The sequence below is a fragment of the Eumetopias jubatus genome, unplaced genomic scaffold, assembly GCF_037043125.1.
Source record: "Eumetopias jubatus isolate StellerSeaLion01/CBP00866 unplaced genomic scaffold, mEumJub1_p1.0 scaffold_13, whole genome shotgun sequence".
NCBI lineage: Eukaryota > Metazoa > Chordata > Mammalia > Carnivora > Otariidae > Eumetopias > Eumetopias jubatus.
The window spans coordinates 49,118,342-49,135,530 of record NW_028274819.1 but is presented as its reverse complement, the minus strand read 5'-3'; the positions used below and the strand labels follow the sequence as shown (position 1 = coordinate 49,135,530).

Sequence of the window (17,189 nt, the reverse complement as noted above, 5' to 3'; positions counted from 1 at the left end):
TAGGCTGTGTGTTTCTTACAGGGTTTGTTTGCCTTCAAAAATGTCTACCTGTGCTTCTCTTTATTAGTGGACAAGCTTGAGCCAAGATTTCATTTTGGAAAAGAGAAGTAAATGTATTAAAAGCCAAGTGTATGCCAGGTGCTTCCTAAGCTTTATCTCAGTCCTCACAACTACTCTTGGAGATATAGGCATTACGATACTTTACAAATTAAATAAAGCCATGAGGGACAGGCTGGGGAAACCGAGGCTCCGAGAGGCCGGGTAATTGTACAAAGACAGATGGTAAATAGCAAAGTTCAAATTCAGATTCAAAATCAGACTCACATCCTTACTACTGAAATATTTCTCAAGCTGAGGTCCACACACAGATTTTCAGGAGTTCCCCCTAATTTTTTTTAATTAGTATTCATTCCAATAAGAAGGTTTTAATGTATCAATATTCTTATCCACCACCATGAGATTTTAGAGGCCGTGCTAAGAGTTCAGGAGCTAATTCACACCATGCAGTATTAGTTTGTCTCAGGCTAATGAGAAGAGAAAAGGGGCAGCCTTAATATGTAAGTGATGCATTCTTGCCACGTGAAGGCTTAAGAACAGTGTGGCACGTGGTGATGACTGCTTCATGGTACTTGGAACAGAGGAAGGAGGTGGGGAAATTAAGCCATCATCATTGCGGCAGACGTTGGCCAAACCCAGCCACACGGGGAACACCACATTCAAGTTGTACTAGCAATGCAGTTTAGCGACACATCATCTGCAAATGAAATCAATATTGTTAATTTGATTGTTTTGCTTTTTTTATAACCTGTAAACTGTATTCAGTTTTATACTTGTATAAGAGCAAAAGAAGTGTACCTGGTTTTATATTTGTACTTAAGAAAGAAAACAAAAATCATTTAATTCAAATCTGGAGCTCTGTAATTATTGCAGATTTGATTGAACTTTCATTTCAGGCTGTAGTCTTTGAGAGCCAAACCCATTCAGGACAAAGAGTGACAGGGCTAGGAGAGGCCCCACTGCTTGGGGGCCCAGCAAAATGTCACTAAATAAAATAATGGATGTACTTTCACCTCTGATTCAGTCTGGGGCTCTAAGAGCACTTACTTCCCAGAGGGCAGCATAGTAGCCCCGTGGAGGTAAGGCTAGTCTGTCTTCGAAGGTTCAAGTGTAGCTGAGTTTATTTCATTAGACTATGAGAATATCAAACTCTTTGGTCTCGAACTCCTTTACATTTTTTAATTATTCAGGACCCCAGACATATTTTATTTATGTGGGTTCTATCTACTGCTATTTACCATATTATAAATGAAAACTGAGATAACTTAAAACTATTAATTCATTCAAAAACAATAAACCTACTACATGTCAACTCGAATAACATACTTTTTAGGAAAAAATTAACTTTTTTCAAAAAATAAATTCCGTAAGAAGAATGACATCATTTTTCCTTTTTGCAAACCTCATTAATGTCTGTCTTAATAGGAGACCGCTGGAATCCCATACCTGCTTCTGCAGTCAATCCCCTCTATGTCGTTTTGTTTACGGTATATGAAGAAAATCCAGCCTCACGGGGCTGTACAGTTAGAAAAGGTAAGACTATTTTTAACAGTCTTATCAGGTAATTGTGGACATTCTTTGATTCTACAACTGGTAGCTTCTAAAAGGTTAGTTGTAATATGGAGTCTGAAACTACATCAGTGAACATTTCTCACCGTTACATTAAAATCCATTAGCCTATCTTGCACTGTGAACTGCTCTTTTACCCAGGCATCATTTTATAACACCAAGCATTTGCCATTTGGAAAATACTGGTTCAATGACTTATGCAGATGCTCCAAACATTGGCGTTTCATTAGACAATAACAAAACATCACACTCTTTCACATCACCTCGAATCTCATTGAAAAATTCTTTACAAGGAAGATGTCAGACTCAAATAAAGATGTCAAACTCAGCTATACCTTTACCAGAATTTTAATTTTTGCTGGGAACTCTAATTTTATCATTGGCAACAAATACTACCAGGTTTTTTTCCTTGAAATGACAGGCTCACTTCGTTTTTGAGAAAATACCTGCCAAATTCCCAAGGCTGAATAACCACAGTCTGTCAGTTGTTCTTTCAAGTAAAACTGGTGTCGTACAAAAAACAATAACAACTCCACAACAACAAAACCAGGCTAGTTCAGCTTGCAGCTCACACTACAGCACAAGTATATTCCTCACTTTGATAAGTAGAAGTGCTTTATGCATTCTTCCAGTTTCTTCACATGGAATATTAAAAACATGTGTGTTCAAGGACTGAAATGTAGTGAAACATTTACTGCTTCGTCATGGACACTCCGAAGTGAGACAGGCTTTTTCCTTCCCTTCCCATCCTTTCTCTTTTCCTGCAAATGCCTGGCAGTGAAGAATACAACGACTTATACCAGCACCTTTGGCTTTTTACACACCATCTCTGGTTTTTGCTTTGGCACCACCAGGCTGAATGCCGACCCAGTGAAAAGGGCATATAACATCTTACTATTCATATAAAAATGGTTTTGACCCTGTGGACGCTTGTGATGCTGTGGATACTTGTAACCCTGCGGACACTTGTGAAAGAGTCTCAGGGACCACCCCCGTCCCCCCTGCCACCTACCCATCCTAGGTCTACAGATGGCACTTTCCAAACTGCTGCATTAGACTTTAAATAACAACTCTGGGGATTCAAGGAGGTGGCATGGCTTTCCAATGCCAGTGGGCACTACTCGGGATGAGTATATATAAATATTTCATTTCTGTCTTAGAAGAGCAATTGAAGTGACTCTATGAGGGTAAAGGTTAAATTAAAGGCACAGCCAAGCAATGGAGTCTCTGATTTGAGGATTGGGGCGGCGGCGGGGGGGGGGGGGTGTCAAATGACGTGTCTTCTATCCCCTTCCTCTGGCTGCTTTTCACTACCCCCTTAGCCCTTCCCTCTCCTTCCTATCTCCTCTGACCTGGGGAAGGGGATAGAGGATGGCAGAACATAGTTAAGCCAGGGGTTGCAAATTCAAATGCCTACAGGGGCCAGCGGTATAAACAGTGAAGTACTCCACCTAAAAGAATGTGGGTCCAGTGTTGCCAAACCTTAGTTTTCCAAAACGCCAGAAATCCAACTTTTTACTTAAAACTCTGAAACGTTGGCAACTAATTACATTTTAAAAACATGAGAAAACAGCATGAGTCAAACAAAATAAACCAGTCATCAGCCTGCAACCTCTCTTTAAGTCCCGGAGAAACGTGGACTAAATGAAACATCATGTGAAAGTCTGGAAGGACAGAAAACCTCACATATAAAATTACCTTGCTCACAGATCCCTCCTTTGAACACCCCACAGCCTGATTTGGTTTCTACAGCCTGGCCAAGGAATAGGAGAGGGAGTCATTCCATGCCACCCTGGGAGTAAGAATTGCCAAAGACTGTTTGCATGGGAAGGACAGAACAAATTGATCATCAAAGCAGTACTCCCTTCTGGCAAAAATGGGGAGAGAGACACACTAGGTAAGGAGAGAACATCCACTCAAGCTAGACGGTGTTGAGTGATACATATGGCCTGTGTCCCTGTTTACTGTCTGTCTTGGACACAGTCCTAGGACAGGACTTAGTCTTTCTTGTTCACCCTTGTCCCTGCTCCTCACTGCCTGGCATGCATATATAGTGTCTGAACATGGCATGCACTCAATAAATATTTCTAAAAATGAAAGAATGAATATCAGCGTTTTTCATTATACAAACAAGAAAACCAAGATCCAAAGAGAATATGCTGTTTGTTCAATATCATTTGGCTAGTTGGGAAAGGAACCCAAACTTCTGTGTTCTTTCTGCTAATTTTATCATCTGAAATTAAATGAAAACCCAAATTTTAAGCCCTTCCTTGTTGTGCTATTGGATAAACTGCCCTTCAAGATCCTAGAATTCCTCTCTTTGCATTTTGCTATTCTGAGTTTAATGGCAGCAAGGTTTTCCATCCTAGCTTCCAACAAAACTTCTAGGAATGCATTTTCCATGTAGTACCATGATATTTTTAAAAAATCTATCCAACACAGTATGGAAAGACTCCCAGAAATTAGATTAGTTTTACTTTGTGCTGAAGACAACCCTGTGGTCCTATGGATTTTCCTCTAAATGCCATATTGCCATATATCAACAACTACCAAGAGAGGCAAAAAACAACCACAACAAAAACAAAACAAACAACAACAACAACAAAAACCCCTGAGCCTGGTGTAGTTGAAAGTGGTAATTATACATGCTGCTGGTGCATAAATTGTTCCAATCCATTTGGGGGGGAAATAGCATAAAATGAATCATAAAAATGTTCATACCCTATAATACAGCAATCTCACTCCTGGGAATTTGCCCTAGACAAGTTATTCAATAGAAGAAAAAAACCACAGACACACAAATGTTCATTGCATCACTAATAGCAAAGGACACAATAAGAACAACAACAACAAAACAAACAAACAAACTACAGGAGAAAATGGCTTGGTAAATTATAGTACCTGCTGAAGATTAATTAGTCTTAAGCTGTTAATAATAATAATCATGAGGACCAGGTAGTGATACAGAAAAATGTCATGGTATTAAATGAAAAGCAAAATACAAAAGGATTTGTGTGCTATGATCATCAGCTTTGTAGGGAGCTATGTCTCCATGTAGACAAGAGCTGAAAGGTAATATTCAGACATAAAAACAGCATTGTAGGTATTATGATTCAAGATGTTTATACCTATATTTTAACATTTTCTTTAATGTTTCACTGGCTTTTCTATTCCATGCAATTTTTAAAATCCTTTCCGAAATAAATTTGGATTTCTGAGTTTTTCTAGAATTCTCCCTTAAAAAGAACAGAAACCCTGGCTCTTCCCATCTTAAATTAACAATCCTCTACTTGAAAAAGGAATGATGCTGTGGATACTTGTGACCCTGCGGACACTTGTGAAAGAGTCTCAGGGACCTCCCTCCCTCAGGGAAACAGGGAGTGGTCACTGAGGTAAAAGCAGATCTGGAAAGAGAAGACTAAAGACTAGGTAGGCCCAGGCTCTGTATCTTGGCAGCTCTGTAGCCTCTGGCAAGTCACTCAACCTTCTGTGCCTCATTCTCTCATTCTTATTCATAAAATGGGGCGGGTAGTGTTGACCTCTCAGGCAGATGCATTTTGTAAACTGCAAGGTATATTTGCCTATTATCACTGTGGACTGCAGAGTTCTGGGAAGAAGCAGAATATAAGGTGGGCCTTAAAGGTTGAGGAAGATTCAGGATATCTGCTCAGGAAGAAGATGACCACTACAGGCATGAGAAATAGCGCTAGCACAGGCAAAGAGGCGGAAGGGATGTCTCAAGTCTGGCTGCCGTAGAAAGCTCGGGTAAGAGGAGAAGCTGAGGTTGGTTTGGAAAGGCAAGTGGGCTGTGTTCTGTGGGTAATAGGGAGCTATCCAACTTTTTGATCAAGTAAGTGAAAGGATGAAAGTTACGTTTTGGGAAGGTTAACCTGGCAGAGGTGTGAAGGATGAAGGGATTGGAGGAGAGTTAGAATGCAGGCAGGGTGACCACAGGGTGACTCAAGGTAAGAGACATGATCAGGGTCTTAATGAAGGCAGCGGCACAGGGGCTTAACAGGAGGAAGAAGATTTGAGATACAGAACAGAAGGATATGGTGACAGTGTATTAGGGGAAACGAAGGCTTGGGAACAATTTTTCAGGTCTCCGTGACATCACTATCTAAGTGGACAAGGGTGCCATTCACCAAGATATAGTATAAAGGAGAAGGCACCAGTGAGCAAGGAAGATTGAAGTCTTTTGAACACGTTTACCAAGTTTGTCTGTAGAACGTCCAAGGAATAATAATCAGAGATTAAGTAAATACATGAGTGTAGAGCTCAGCAATAGAGATGTGAATTGAGGCCACCCAAAATAAGCTCACCCAAGAAGATTGTGTACTGTGAAAAGTTAAGAGAGGCAAGGACCAGAGGCTGAAGATCAACACTTAGCTGGTGAATAAAGTTATAAGAACCTGAAAAGACTGAGAAATGGCCAGAGAGTTAGGAAAAAGGCAAGAGTTTCTATAAAGAAGTGAAAGAGGTGAAGTACAACAGAAAGGAGAGAACAAGTGGTGAAAGGAATGGGAAGAGTTGATTCAATTTGGCATTTGTTTAATTGATGATCTGAGTAAGAGTGGTGTGCCTGAGGGCTAGATTGCAGTGGATGGAACAATGAATGGGAAATGAACAAATAGAATTCACAGAGTACTCTTTTGGGGAGCTTGGCTGTAAAGGAAAGAGCAAGGGTGGTGGGTAGAAAGCAGTCAGGGAGAATTTACGGTATTTTAGCTAAAATATATTTTAGCTGACAGGAATGGGGCAGGGAAAATACACACACAGAGTAATGGAAAGAATGGGATTTTGGACACCGGTTGAGACTTGAGAGATGGCTCTTCCACTGAGTGAGGTGAGAGTAAGTACATTCAGTCACTTAATCATTTGTTGAACATGTACTACATGCCAGGAACTGGGAGTGCGTCGGGAGAAGAAGATAATCCTGAACCATTAAGGAATTGGGTCAGGTAGGGAAGACAAATGCGGTGGACAATTATATGTACTAGGTTGTGTGGGGCACAAGTGGGGAGAGTAGCAACAATGACTGAATGGGTCAGAGAAGTTTCACAGGGTCGAGGTTAAGCAGCGGTTCTCTGGTCCAGGAGAGAGGATCAGGCCATGTCAAGTAGGTTCAGGTGAAAATTAAAATTTGGTGGTTAGAAAAAGTATTTACAGAGTCTGGATTAAAAGGACCATAAAGCAACCAGGTGTACAGGTCCCTGAAGTATGAAGGATTGTTCAAACTGGGGATGCCCAGGATGATAGCACAAGGGCAAAGGGGAAATTAAGACCGAGCACCCCCTCGGGAATGTGGGTGAGCAGGTGCCGGTGGGTGGCAGACACCTAGGGAAGGACTTCAAAGGGAGCAGAGCGAGACACCCGGTGGGCACACCGAGGGTCAAACAGGGCCTCGCGAATCCTCACTGCGGCCAGAGGACAAGCAAGCAACAGCTACCGCCAGAGCCGAGCAGACCACAAAAAACGCGAGGCCCGGGGGACGGTTCAGAACTTGGGCGTTTGGCAAGGAGCTGAGATACGATGGCCTAAGCGGGTTCCAGGGCCAAAGCGCCGCGGCGGCGTGCACCACACAGCGCCCCAAGCCGCGGATTCCGCGACAGCTTTCAGACTCTGAGCCTGAGGGAACGAGGACTAGCGGACAGAGTATCCCGACCGCCACCGCCACCGGTAAAAACAAGACATCCCACAAAAAAAGGCGGAGGGCCGGGCTTGCAGCCACGCGAGACCAACGAGACCCGCGAGACCTGCGAGACTCAAGAAACCCCGCCCTAGGCCCGGCCTCCCGGCCGGAAGTGAGTCTTGTTGGCTCCGCCCCCGTTATCGGTACCTCGCGAGATTTCGCAAAGGCCTCCCTTTTCCGTCTGAGCTGCCGACATGGTAGGTGGTTTGTTTTGTGCGTCCGATTCGTTGGTTGTGCAGGCCGCGAGCCTTACTCGCGTTGCACCCCGACCGCCTACCCCCGATCTTGGCCCGGCTTTCCAGGCCGCGCATGGCGAGCCTCAGGGCAGGGTGGCCGGCATGGGCCCCGTAGTCTGGGGCCGCGTGTTCTGCCCGGGGTTCGGATCTCTGAGACACGCGGGCTCAGCGCGCTTGGGCGCCGCCCTGATGAGGCCGCGTGGCCCTGGGCCAGTCCGTAACATCACCTTTGCTGAATGTGACCCGAAGCAGATCCTTGACCCCCCCCCCCCCCCGAGCCTACAGACCCTTCGCAGACAGTCAAATTCGCATTCTGTCCCACCTCCCTTTGGCCTTATCACCAAGCACCTTTTTCCATACAGCCATCCAGACTGAGGAAGACCCGGAAACTTCGGGGCCACGTGAGCCACGGCCACGGCCGCATCGGTAAGTGCCGGCATCCCATCCTGGTCGGCTTTGAGCTCTCCCCGCCGGGTGCTTACCTAGCCGGGAAGTGGGTAGGGTAGAAGTGGGTTCGCTTTGTGCGGTCAGTCGGATTGAATTTGACTGTTAGCGGTTGATTATTTTTTTCTCTTGGAATTCTCTACAGTACTCCATTTTAAGAGAATTTCACATCAATTGGGGGGAGGAAATTTGATTGGGGTAAAGTTAATTTGTCGAAGGCATGGAGTACTGTAGATAATGTTGTGATGTGGAACATTACAAAGAGATGTTTCACCCGGAAACTTGAGGGAATAGCAGTGGTTAAAGAGGAATTGTAGACTGGGAACAAGGTAAGAAATACGCAGAATTGTGGGAAAAGGAGAATGGAGAAGCTGGAGAAGGCTACGTTAGCCATGTAGCTTTGTATTCTTGCAGGCAAGCACCGGAAGCACCCAGGAGGCCGGGGTAATGCTGGTGGCATGCATCACCACAGGATCAACTTCGACAAATAGTGAGTGTTTCTTGGCGTATACTTACACTGGCACTGACAGTTTGGAGTTAGGGGCAGAGGGCTGGCTCAGGACACCTTCAGTGGGAAGAAAGCCTCTTAACACTGAAAAACCTTGTGTTGCTGGGTTTTACGAAGTTAACGTTTGATGTGAACTGAGAACTTGTCATCGAGGCTAGAGTCACGCTTGGGTATCAGCTTATTGCCTTAGTGTGCTAGAGTCCTCGAAGAGTAATTGCTGACCTTATTCACTGGCTGTGACCCTCATGGCATAGTCAGTCACCGGGTTAGTGACATCAAATTAACTATGCACCTGCTAGATTGACTTATGCCCCCAAATTTGCTTAGAAAAATCTCTCTTACAAGAATGTGTAGAATTTCCATAAAATGCTGTCAAGTGATATGGAAGACCTCTGGTCTTGGCATTGTCTTTGACTTTTTTTTTAAGATATGATTTATTAGAGGGAGAGAGCGCATTAGTACGGGGAGTGGCAGAGGAATCCGCAGAGGGAGCGGGAGAAGCAGGCTTCCCACTGAGCCGGGAGCCCGATATGGGACTTGATCCCAGGACCCTGGGATCATGACCTGAGCCAAAGGCAGATGCTTAAACATCTGAGCCACCCAGGTGCCCCATGTCTCTTGACTACTTCGCTGACTTCTGATTCCATGAAATAAGGCTAGTCTCCTACTCCTGAACATCTTTGGTGGCTTTTTTTTTTTTTTTTTCAATTAGTTCAACAATGAATGGAGTACCTGCTATGTCACTGTTGTACACCAGTGAACAATTTACACTATAACTGGGAGAGATGAACTATGAAGATGATACACTTCTTAATTGGAGTCAGGTTATGAACGCGATTGCCCTTCTCTTCCTAGTCACCCAGGATACTTTGGAAAAGTTGGTATGAGACATTACCACTTAAAGAGGAACCAGAGCTTCTGCCCAACTGTCAACCTTGATAAACTGTGGACCTTGGTCAGTGAGCAGACACGGGTAAATGCTGCCAAAAACAAGACTGGAGCTGCTCCTATCATTGATGTGGTGCGATCGGTGAGTGAAGGAATATTTGTTGACTATGTGGTCCATGCCTCAGAATTCTGGATAATCTAATGTATTTGATCTCCTACCTGGAATTTCTACCCAGTTACCTACTAGACTACCTACCTACCTACCTAGATTACCTACTTAGACTACTCCGTCTTTTGATAGCATTTCCAGAGGTAACACAAGAATTGAACTCTAGTTTAGTTGTAATTCATGCAAAATATTTGAAGAAGAAGAATCTTTCCATTCCCTCATTCATTCAGTTACTTTGTTAGTTCTTGAATGTTTCCCAGTCAGTAACCCATCCCCACAGTTTCTGCCCTGATTTGTACAGGTTTGCATTTCTGGCCTAAGCTTTTGGCAGTATCTCCCCTCAGCTGGCTCTGGTCCCTCTTACACAACCCTGCTTACGGGAGGCATGGCTCCTGGCCATTTCTGTCCCTTACAGAATAAAATCCTAAGATGTTTGGTGGTTATGGATCTGCATTATCTGAAAGAGATTTCCGCACACCTCAAAACAATGATGACAAAACATTTTTTTTTAAATATAGATTTTATTTGTTTATTCATGAAAGGCAGAGGGAGAAGCAGCTCCCCACACTGAGCAGGGAGCCCGATGCGGGGCTCTATCCCAGGACCCTGGGATCATGACCTGAGCCGAAGGCAGACGCCCAACCTACTGAGCCACCCAGCCGTCCCGACAAAGCATTTTTGTATGTTTTTTGGAGTCCTTGTGTCAGTTTTACCTCCCATGGGTGTGGAGGTAGTCTAAATCCTAAAGGGGCTTTTGGTTAAGTTTTAAATCCCTTTTCCCGTCCTACTTAACAGTCCTTGAGCAATTTTGATGGTGAGGCCCTTCTTGGAACATTGCTGGGAATGTGGTCTGTCTTTCTGCTTATCACGTGGTAATTGAATAGGGTGGGTGTGCTTTGCTTGAGGCTAGAGTCACATCCTGACACATCTCTTGTCCTGGTGTGCTAGAGTCCTCAGAGAGCATCTGCTGGTCTTGATTCACTGGCGAGGGCAGTCAGTGCCCCCGGTAGTGCCCAGATCAGAAACATGCCCTCCCAGCTCCTAGATGGTGTAGACTGGCAGGCATCTTTCTTCATACCAGGGAGTTGGTATCTGCTGTGGTGTGTATTAAAGTTTGTTTTTTTGGTTTTTTTTTTTTTTTCTATTACTCTAGGGCTACTACAAAGTTTTGGGAAAGGGAAAACTCCCAAAACAGCCTGTCATCGTGAAGGCCAAATTCTTCAGTAGAAGAGCAGAGGAGAAGATTAAGGGTGTCGGGGGCGCCTGCGTTCTAGTAGCTTGAAGCCACATTTGAGGGCGTTCATTAAATGCTAACAAGTGCTTTTCTCTTCTGGTCTGGGTGTAAATGCTTTAGCACCCCTACCTCCTTACCTGTACATCAGAAATCCACCTAACAGATTCTAGGAGTAAGGGTATGAGGGCCTGAGACCCTCTGCCAACTCCCCTCAGAAAGTGTGAAAGAGAGCACCAGCACTTAGAGGACTTGGCCCAGTACCTAACTTGAACATTTTCATTTATAACATGAGAATGATAGCACATGTAGTTGAAAGGCCAGTTTGCATTGTATATTCTGAATTTACAATGAGGGGGGAGAACACACTTTTTAACTGTAGTACAGGGCGCCTGGGTGGCTCAGTTGGTTAAGCGACTGCCTTCGGCTCAGGTCATGATCCTGGAGTCCCGGGATCGAGTCCCACATCGGGCTCCCTGCTCAGCAGGGAGTCTGCTTCTCCCCTCTGACCCTCTTCCCTCTTGTGCTCTCTTTCTCATTCTCTCTCTCTCAAATAAAATCTTTAAAAAAAAATAACTGTAGTACATGGTTCAAAGGGGAAAACTCGGTTTGTTATGTTTTGTTAAAGTAAGCTCTCCACCCAACATGGGGCTTGAACTCACGACCCTGAGATTAAGAGTTACTTGCTCTACCATCTGAGCCAGTCGGGCACCCCAAAAGGGAAGACTCAGTTTTGATGGGGCACATTCTAAAACGTGGACAGAATGATAGGATTAAAGTGAATTTGAAGGATTAATTTCTGAACCTAAAGTTTTTCCTCCTTGACCCCCCCCATTATTTACCATACCATTCCAGAATCTTGAGGTGGGGCCCAGCTGTCTGAATGTTAAAACACACCAGGGCTTTTACACATGGAAGTGGTTTGGAATCTAAAAAGCATTGTCACGATTTATGTATCCCTGTGCATTAATTCAAAGAACTACATCATGAAATGCTAAAGATTCTAGTCTGAAATGTATTTAGCATAGAATTTGGAAAAAGCTAGAAGCTGGAATTGGGTTTTCTAGGGTTTGTTACCTCCTACAAAACCATAATGATGACCAGTGCTTATGTGCATATAGGACCTTCAGATCTCAGGGTAAATTGACTAACAGTTTTTCTAGTTCTTCACAGAACTTAACAAAGTTCTCTTTGGCCCAAAATAAAAGTTGCTTTCTAGAACCCTGTCCAAAGGAATAGGGTGACACTTAAAATATAACTAGGTTTCGTTTGGCAGTGTTGTTTCCTTAGTCCTCGGGTGATACGTGGGCTGGGAACCATGAGTTTCTATGGGACAAGTTTGTGACAACCTTTAGAGGATTTTGCAGACCCTCAAGTAAAAGGAAAATGGACAGCAAACTTAGCTGATGGGTTAAGTGCTGGGAAGGTTTGCTCAGTTGGACAAACAAATGGATAATTTGGATGTGTTCTTTGATGATCAGCCTGATGAAGAAAGGTAAAACTGGTTGTCCTTTACTGTCTTTTGGAGGACATACAATATGGAAGTTGAGGTCATGGATCTGAAATGGGTTGTAGTTGATACTAAGAATTTAATGTCTAAATTGGTTACAGTTAGACACTGAAGATACAAACATGTAGAGTAGATGGGGTTTGAGCTTTTGATCCAAACCTTAACAGCTGTGTGTGGCTTAAGCTTAGTCCAATTTTCTCGTCTTTAAAATTGAGGATTGTGTGGATTAAGTAAAATGGAAGCATTTACTGAACCTTTTTGACTTACGTTGTGAATGATTAAGGGGGCAGACAAATTAATCCCCTTGGTCTGATAAAGTCAAGGCAAAAGGATCCAAGCAGAGGGAAGAGCAAACATGCTAACCAGTTCGGAAAAGTTAAGCAAAATGAGAATGTAGTTAGGGACTTGGCTACAGTGGGAGTTGGGACAAAGAAAATGGGAATGAGAAAGCAAGACGATAGGATTCAGAAAACCCAATGGACAGGACTTGGCAAGTGGATAGATTGGGGTGGGGCTGACAGCTAAATGGTTAGGCTTGGACAGGTGGGATTTAGTGGGACCATACATGAAAACTAGGCCCTTAGCCAGTTTCTTACCAGAAATTATTAACTGTGCAGCGTCACTATCCATAAACAGGATGGGGTTGAGTGGGATAATATTCACTCCAATCTTGTATGCTGGTGTTAATATTGCCAAGGAAGCCAGAAGGCAAAGCCATACTTTGATGTTACAAATGAAGAGTGCAGACATAGTGACCACTTGGCTCTTGATGGGACCAAGCGCAAACCTTAGTTTTGACTTTGTATTTGCGTGAAACGGGCCACTGATACAGAGTCCACGCTGAGGAAACGAAGTTGCCAAGCTTTGATTAGTCTTGTCCTGCAGGCACAGAGGCCCACACTGCTACTGGTCTCTTTAGTGGCTGATAGGTGCACAGGGTTAATGGAAGTCCTCCCAAAAAGGGAGAGCAGAGCTTTGTTAGATGCCTCTGTAACTCCGTGGTCTTCAACCATTTGTTTACCTCTTCAAACTGGAAAAGTCACGTCACCTAGCACATCAGGTGGACATGCTTATTTTCTATAAGCTTGAATTGCTAAGGATGTCTGGCCTAAAGTACATGTGCTTTAGATACATTTTCATCCAAACCTCGAAGCTGCAGCTCTAACAAGTATCAGTTGGCGATATTGGACCCGACCCCATTATCAAAATCCACTAAATCGAATTTAAGCTTTCAATTCAAATATGCGTATTCTTACTTGATGGCTAAGCCAAACGCAGTCAGCCCCTAGCCTGAAAACAAGCCTAAGGGCGCACCATCGGCGGAAGGCGTGCAGCATTGGAAGGCGGACGACGAGGATGGCAGCGGCCAGAGCCCTGCAGGGCCTGGCGCTCTCGCGGCTACCCCTGTGGTTTACACTGTCCGACCTCTGCGACGCTGTCACACAACAGCCCCACTAGTCAGCTCGTCTCGCCTCAGCCCCGGAGAACCACTTCCGGAGCGTGTGAGATTCTGGTTCCGGGCACACGTTAACCTTGCCCGCTCCCACGACCGGAAGCACGCACAGCGCCGGTTCCCTCTGTGGGCTCAGCCAGTTCCGGAAGGGGCGGGGCCGCGCTAGTCGCGCAGCGGAGAGACTCCCGGGCTAGGCGGGAGGTTAAACTCTGCCGGCGCCCGGCGGGCGTGGGCCCCTTCAGAATTGGAGGCCGGGCCAACCTTGAAGCGCTTGAGGTCGTGCTTAGGCCGCGCTTACGGAAACACGGTCTTTATACACACGTGAAAAAGGGGAATTTCCAAATTTCCCAGAATTAGCTTGTTAGTTGTCAAAAAGATGAGCGCCAGCTACGGTGTTCAAGGTGCCTTGGACACCTGTTTGTACATACATGGAAATGGAAATATTCTGGGAGAACATAAAACAAGGCATTTTCTTCATGAGCTGCGGGAGGTGAGGGAGATGTATGTTCTGATAGTTTGCGTTTCTTGCTTAACCAAATTCATATTTATATCAAAAGGCAATATAAATGGACAGAAAATAATTTCCAAGTTACCACTAACTTGTCAGTACCGAAAGTAGTAGTTTCTCTTGGTCTAGAGTTTTCATGACTTTTTAAGTGACACCTACCCCCACCTCCATAGGCAAATAAACAAGATGTTTTGGAATGCATACTACCACTTTGGCTCTAGAAACTAATTTTGTGTATCACCCTTAGTAAGAATAGAAGTTCAAGTGTATGTTTCATTTTGGCTCTATTTTACAGCCCAAGTTTTGTTTTACTTTTATTCCCACTTTGTTTTTTAAATGTTTATTTATCTTTATAAATAAGTCACTTTGGGTACAAGTTACAAGTCTCCATGTAAAATAAAGGGTATTATTTTTAGCAAAAATTTGAACTGAGCTGTGATTGTAATTAGAATGATTTTTGGGGAGCCCTAATTCCAGTATGAGCTGGAGTTGGAATAATATCGCTTTCCAAGGGCACTCCTTCAAAATATTGCCTTTAAGAAACCAGACTCCTCATTTTGACACTATAGTTTACCAGAGCATGCATATTTAGTTAAAAAAAAAAAGGCATTTAGGAGGATGTAATGGCAGCCCGCCCTGCTCTAAAAGTCACCAAACTAAATAAAACCAGGGCCTTTCTCGACTCCATAATAGAGGAAGGCTGACATTCCGTAGGCACTCGGACTTCTGGTAGAGGAGACAGTATTGTCTTGCCCCTGAGTAAGTGCCCTAGGGTTGTCAGAAAGGCAGTTTAAAGACACTTGCTCTCAATGGTGGCAAAACCATCCTCTAGGGGGGGCAGTTTGGAAATGAATGGGCAGTTTTGTCTGTCACAATCATGGAGGGGAAGCAACCAAGGTTGCTAGACATCCTGCAATGTATGGGTTGATTCTAAACAACAAAAAAATCTAGTTTAAGTCTACTTCCATTTTATACATAATAAAAAAAAATCCCCCTCCCCCCCAGTTTTCATATACTTCTTTGTTTTCCAGGATTCCAAATGCTGTTTTAGTCAAGGGAAACCTCATACTGTGTTTTGCTCAGAATATTGCCAAAAGTTGTTCAGTTCTCTGGGGCGCCTGTGTGGCTCGGTCAGTTAAGCATCTGACTCTTGATTTTAACTCAGGTCATGATCTCAGGGTCTTGAGATTGAGCCCCGCGCTGGGCTCCATGCTGGGCACGGAGCCTGCTTAAGATTCTCTCTCCCTCTCCCTCTGCCCCTCCCTACCCTCTAAAATAAAAAGTTGTTCAACTCTCTTACCAATGGTAACACTTACTCAGTAGAATTTGAGTTGCTAACACAACACACTTTTGTCTGTGCATGTGTAGCCGCGGCCTTCACAGTAATTCTATGTACAGGTGTAAGCATCTGACCTCATTATATATTCTAGTACAGCTGTACCCAAGCATTTACATATTTAAATACATGTTATAACAAAATACTTCCTTTTATTTCTCCCCATTTCCCTGAAAGTTAAGGTGTGTTTAGGTTACGTTATCTATGAATTTCATTTCAGGATAGTAAGGGGGGGAGTTAGAGTATTTGCTATAGAAAAGGAGAGTGTTGGATCCGACAGGGTTTAGAACCATCTGTTTAGGGGTTGAGAAATCATGTAAAACAGAACTTGGAAAGAAATCCTGACCACTTTTTGTGAACCCCATACCAGGCCCCCTGGACACACCCTCTTCTATATTCCCCCAAAGTCTTCTGTACCTTGCCCATAGTTCTCACTGTATGGACCCTTGCAGCCCACCCAGAGCCATTATGTGCCAGTACTGATTTTCTGAATTAGGATGAAAGCTGTGGCCATCGTAAGAGGAAGGAATCCTTAGGGTTAATCTTAGGTATCTTAAGATTTTAAAGATACATAAAAGTTTCAAAGTTTATTTTAAAAAAAGGAATTTATACCTATATCTCTTGTGAGCTGATCACATGTCTGTGAGGATTCTTTGGAGTCACATTAAAAAAGAGGGGAGTGGGAGAAGGAAAGGAGAAAGAAATAGCACCTTTTGGAAACTGTAATATTATTTTATTGTTAAGGAATCTACTTCTAGGACTGTCATGAAGCCCAGGCTGGGTTAACAGTAATGCGTCCTGGAGGTAACTACACCCGACCTTGGACTTCCTGGTGATAAGCACTGTCTTCTCTACCTCAGCTGAAAACTCAGACTCACGAGGCCTCAATCTCTGCCTCCCTACGGGAAGATGCCAAAGCCAACTATGTAGGAGGCTTTTTCAGAGGAGAAGATGACCTTGTCTTCCCAGAAGACAAACCCTCTACTTTAGGAGGCAGATAGCAACCCCAAATCCCAGACAGGTTGGGACCTGCGTGGGCCTCAGTGGAAATGGGAAGAAGGAGGGAAGGGAATTCAGGATAGGACTGTCTCCTGTTTAAGTAGGCCAGGGTGGAAGGACAGGAAAGATCTACTCCTTGGTTCAAATCCTGCCAGCCCCAAACTGAATTCCAGTGAAGAGTTCCAGCTTACTGCCTCATATCTCAACTTGGAAATTTTCACGGTCTCTGGGTGGAAAGCATAAGCCACCCATATTCCCCGCCCTGCTTCTCTTCTTGCTTTTCCATGGAATATTGCAGAAGTTTCTGCATGCAAACCTAGGGTTCCAACAGGAGAAAACCAGTCACAGAATGACAGAAGAGCTATAGGCAATGGGCCAGGGCTATGAGTAAGCCTGGGTTGGCTTTCACTGAGCTTCACCCCACCAATGTCAGGGTACCCAATGATATCTTAAGGGCTTCATACTAAATAGGAAAATGTTAAGATTCACCTAACAGTGGAGTTGAAAGCACTGAGCATTCTTTCCATCACTGGGAACACGGAGACAGTCTGAACAGTTGGTTATTGAAGAGGCAAGCTGAACAAGAACA

The 17,189-nt window shown here is 44.1% G+C and overlaps 1 protein-coding gene and 2 non-coding genes across 3 annotated transcripts; all 3 read left to right on the top strand.

Moving 5' to 3' along the window:
- The first annotated feature begins 7,873 nt into the window (after positions 1–7,873).
- RPL27A (ribosomal protein L27a) lies at positions 7,874–11,389 on the top strand. The gene is made up of 4 exons (XM_028116886.2): positions 7,874–7,980; positions 8,413–8,488; positions 9,362–9,536; positions 10,717–11,389. Exons 2-4 carry the CDS (start codon positions 8,457–8,459, stop codon positions 10,843–10,845), a joined length of 336 nt encoding a protein of 111 aa, XP_027972687.2. The 5' UTR covers positions 7,874–7,980; positions 8,413–8,456; the 3' UTR covers positions 10,846–11,389.
- Positions 8,654–8,784, top strand: LOC114219440 (small nucleolar RNA SNORA3/SNORA45 family). Its single transcript, XR_003611379.1, has one exon. It is a non-coding gene; the product is annotated as a small nucleolar RNA SNORA3/SNORA45 family (small nucleolar RNA).
- On the top strand, positions 10,463–10,593 carry LOC114219439 (small nucleolar RNA SNORA3/SNORA45 family). Its single transcript, XR_003611378.1, has one exon. It is a non-coding gene; the product is annotated as a small nucleolar RNA SNORA3/SNORA45 family (small nucleolar RNA).
- Positions 11,390–17,189: the final 5,800 nt, after the last annotated feature.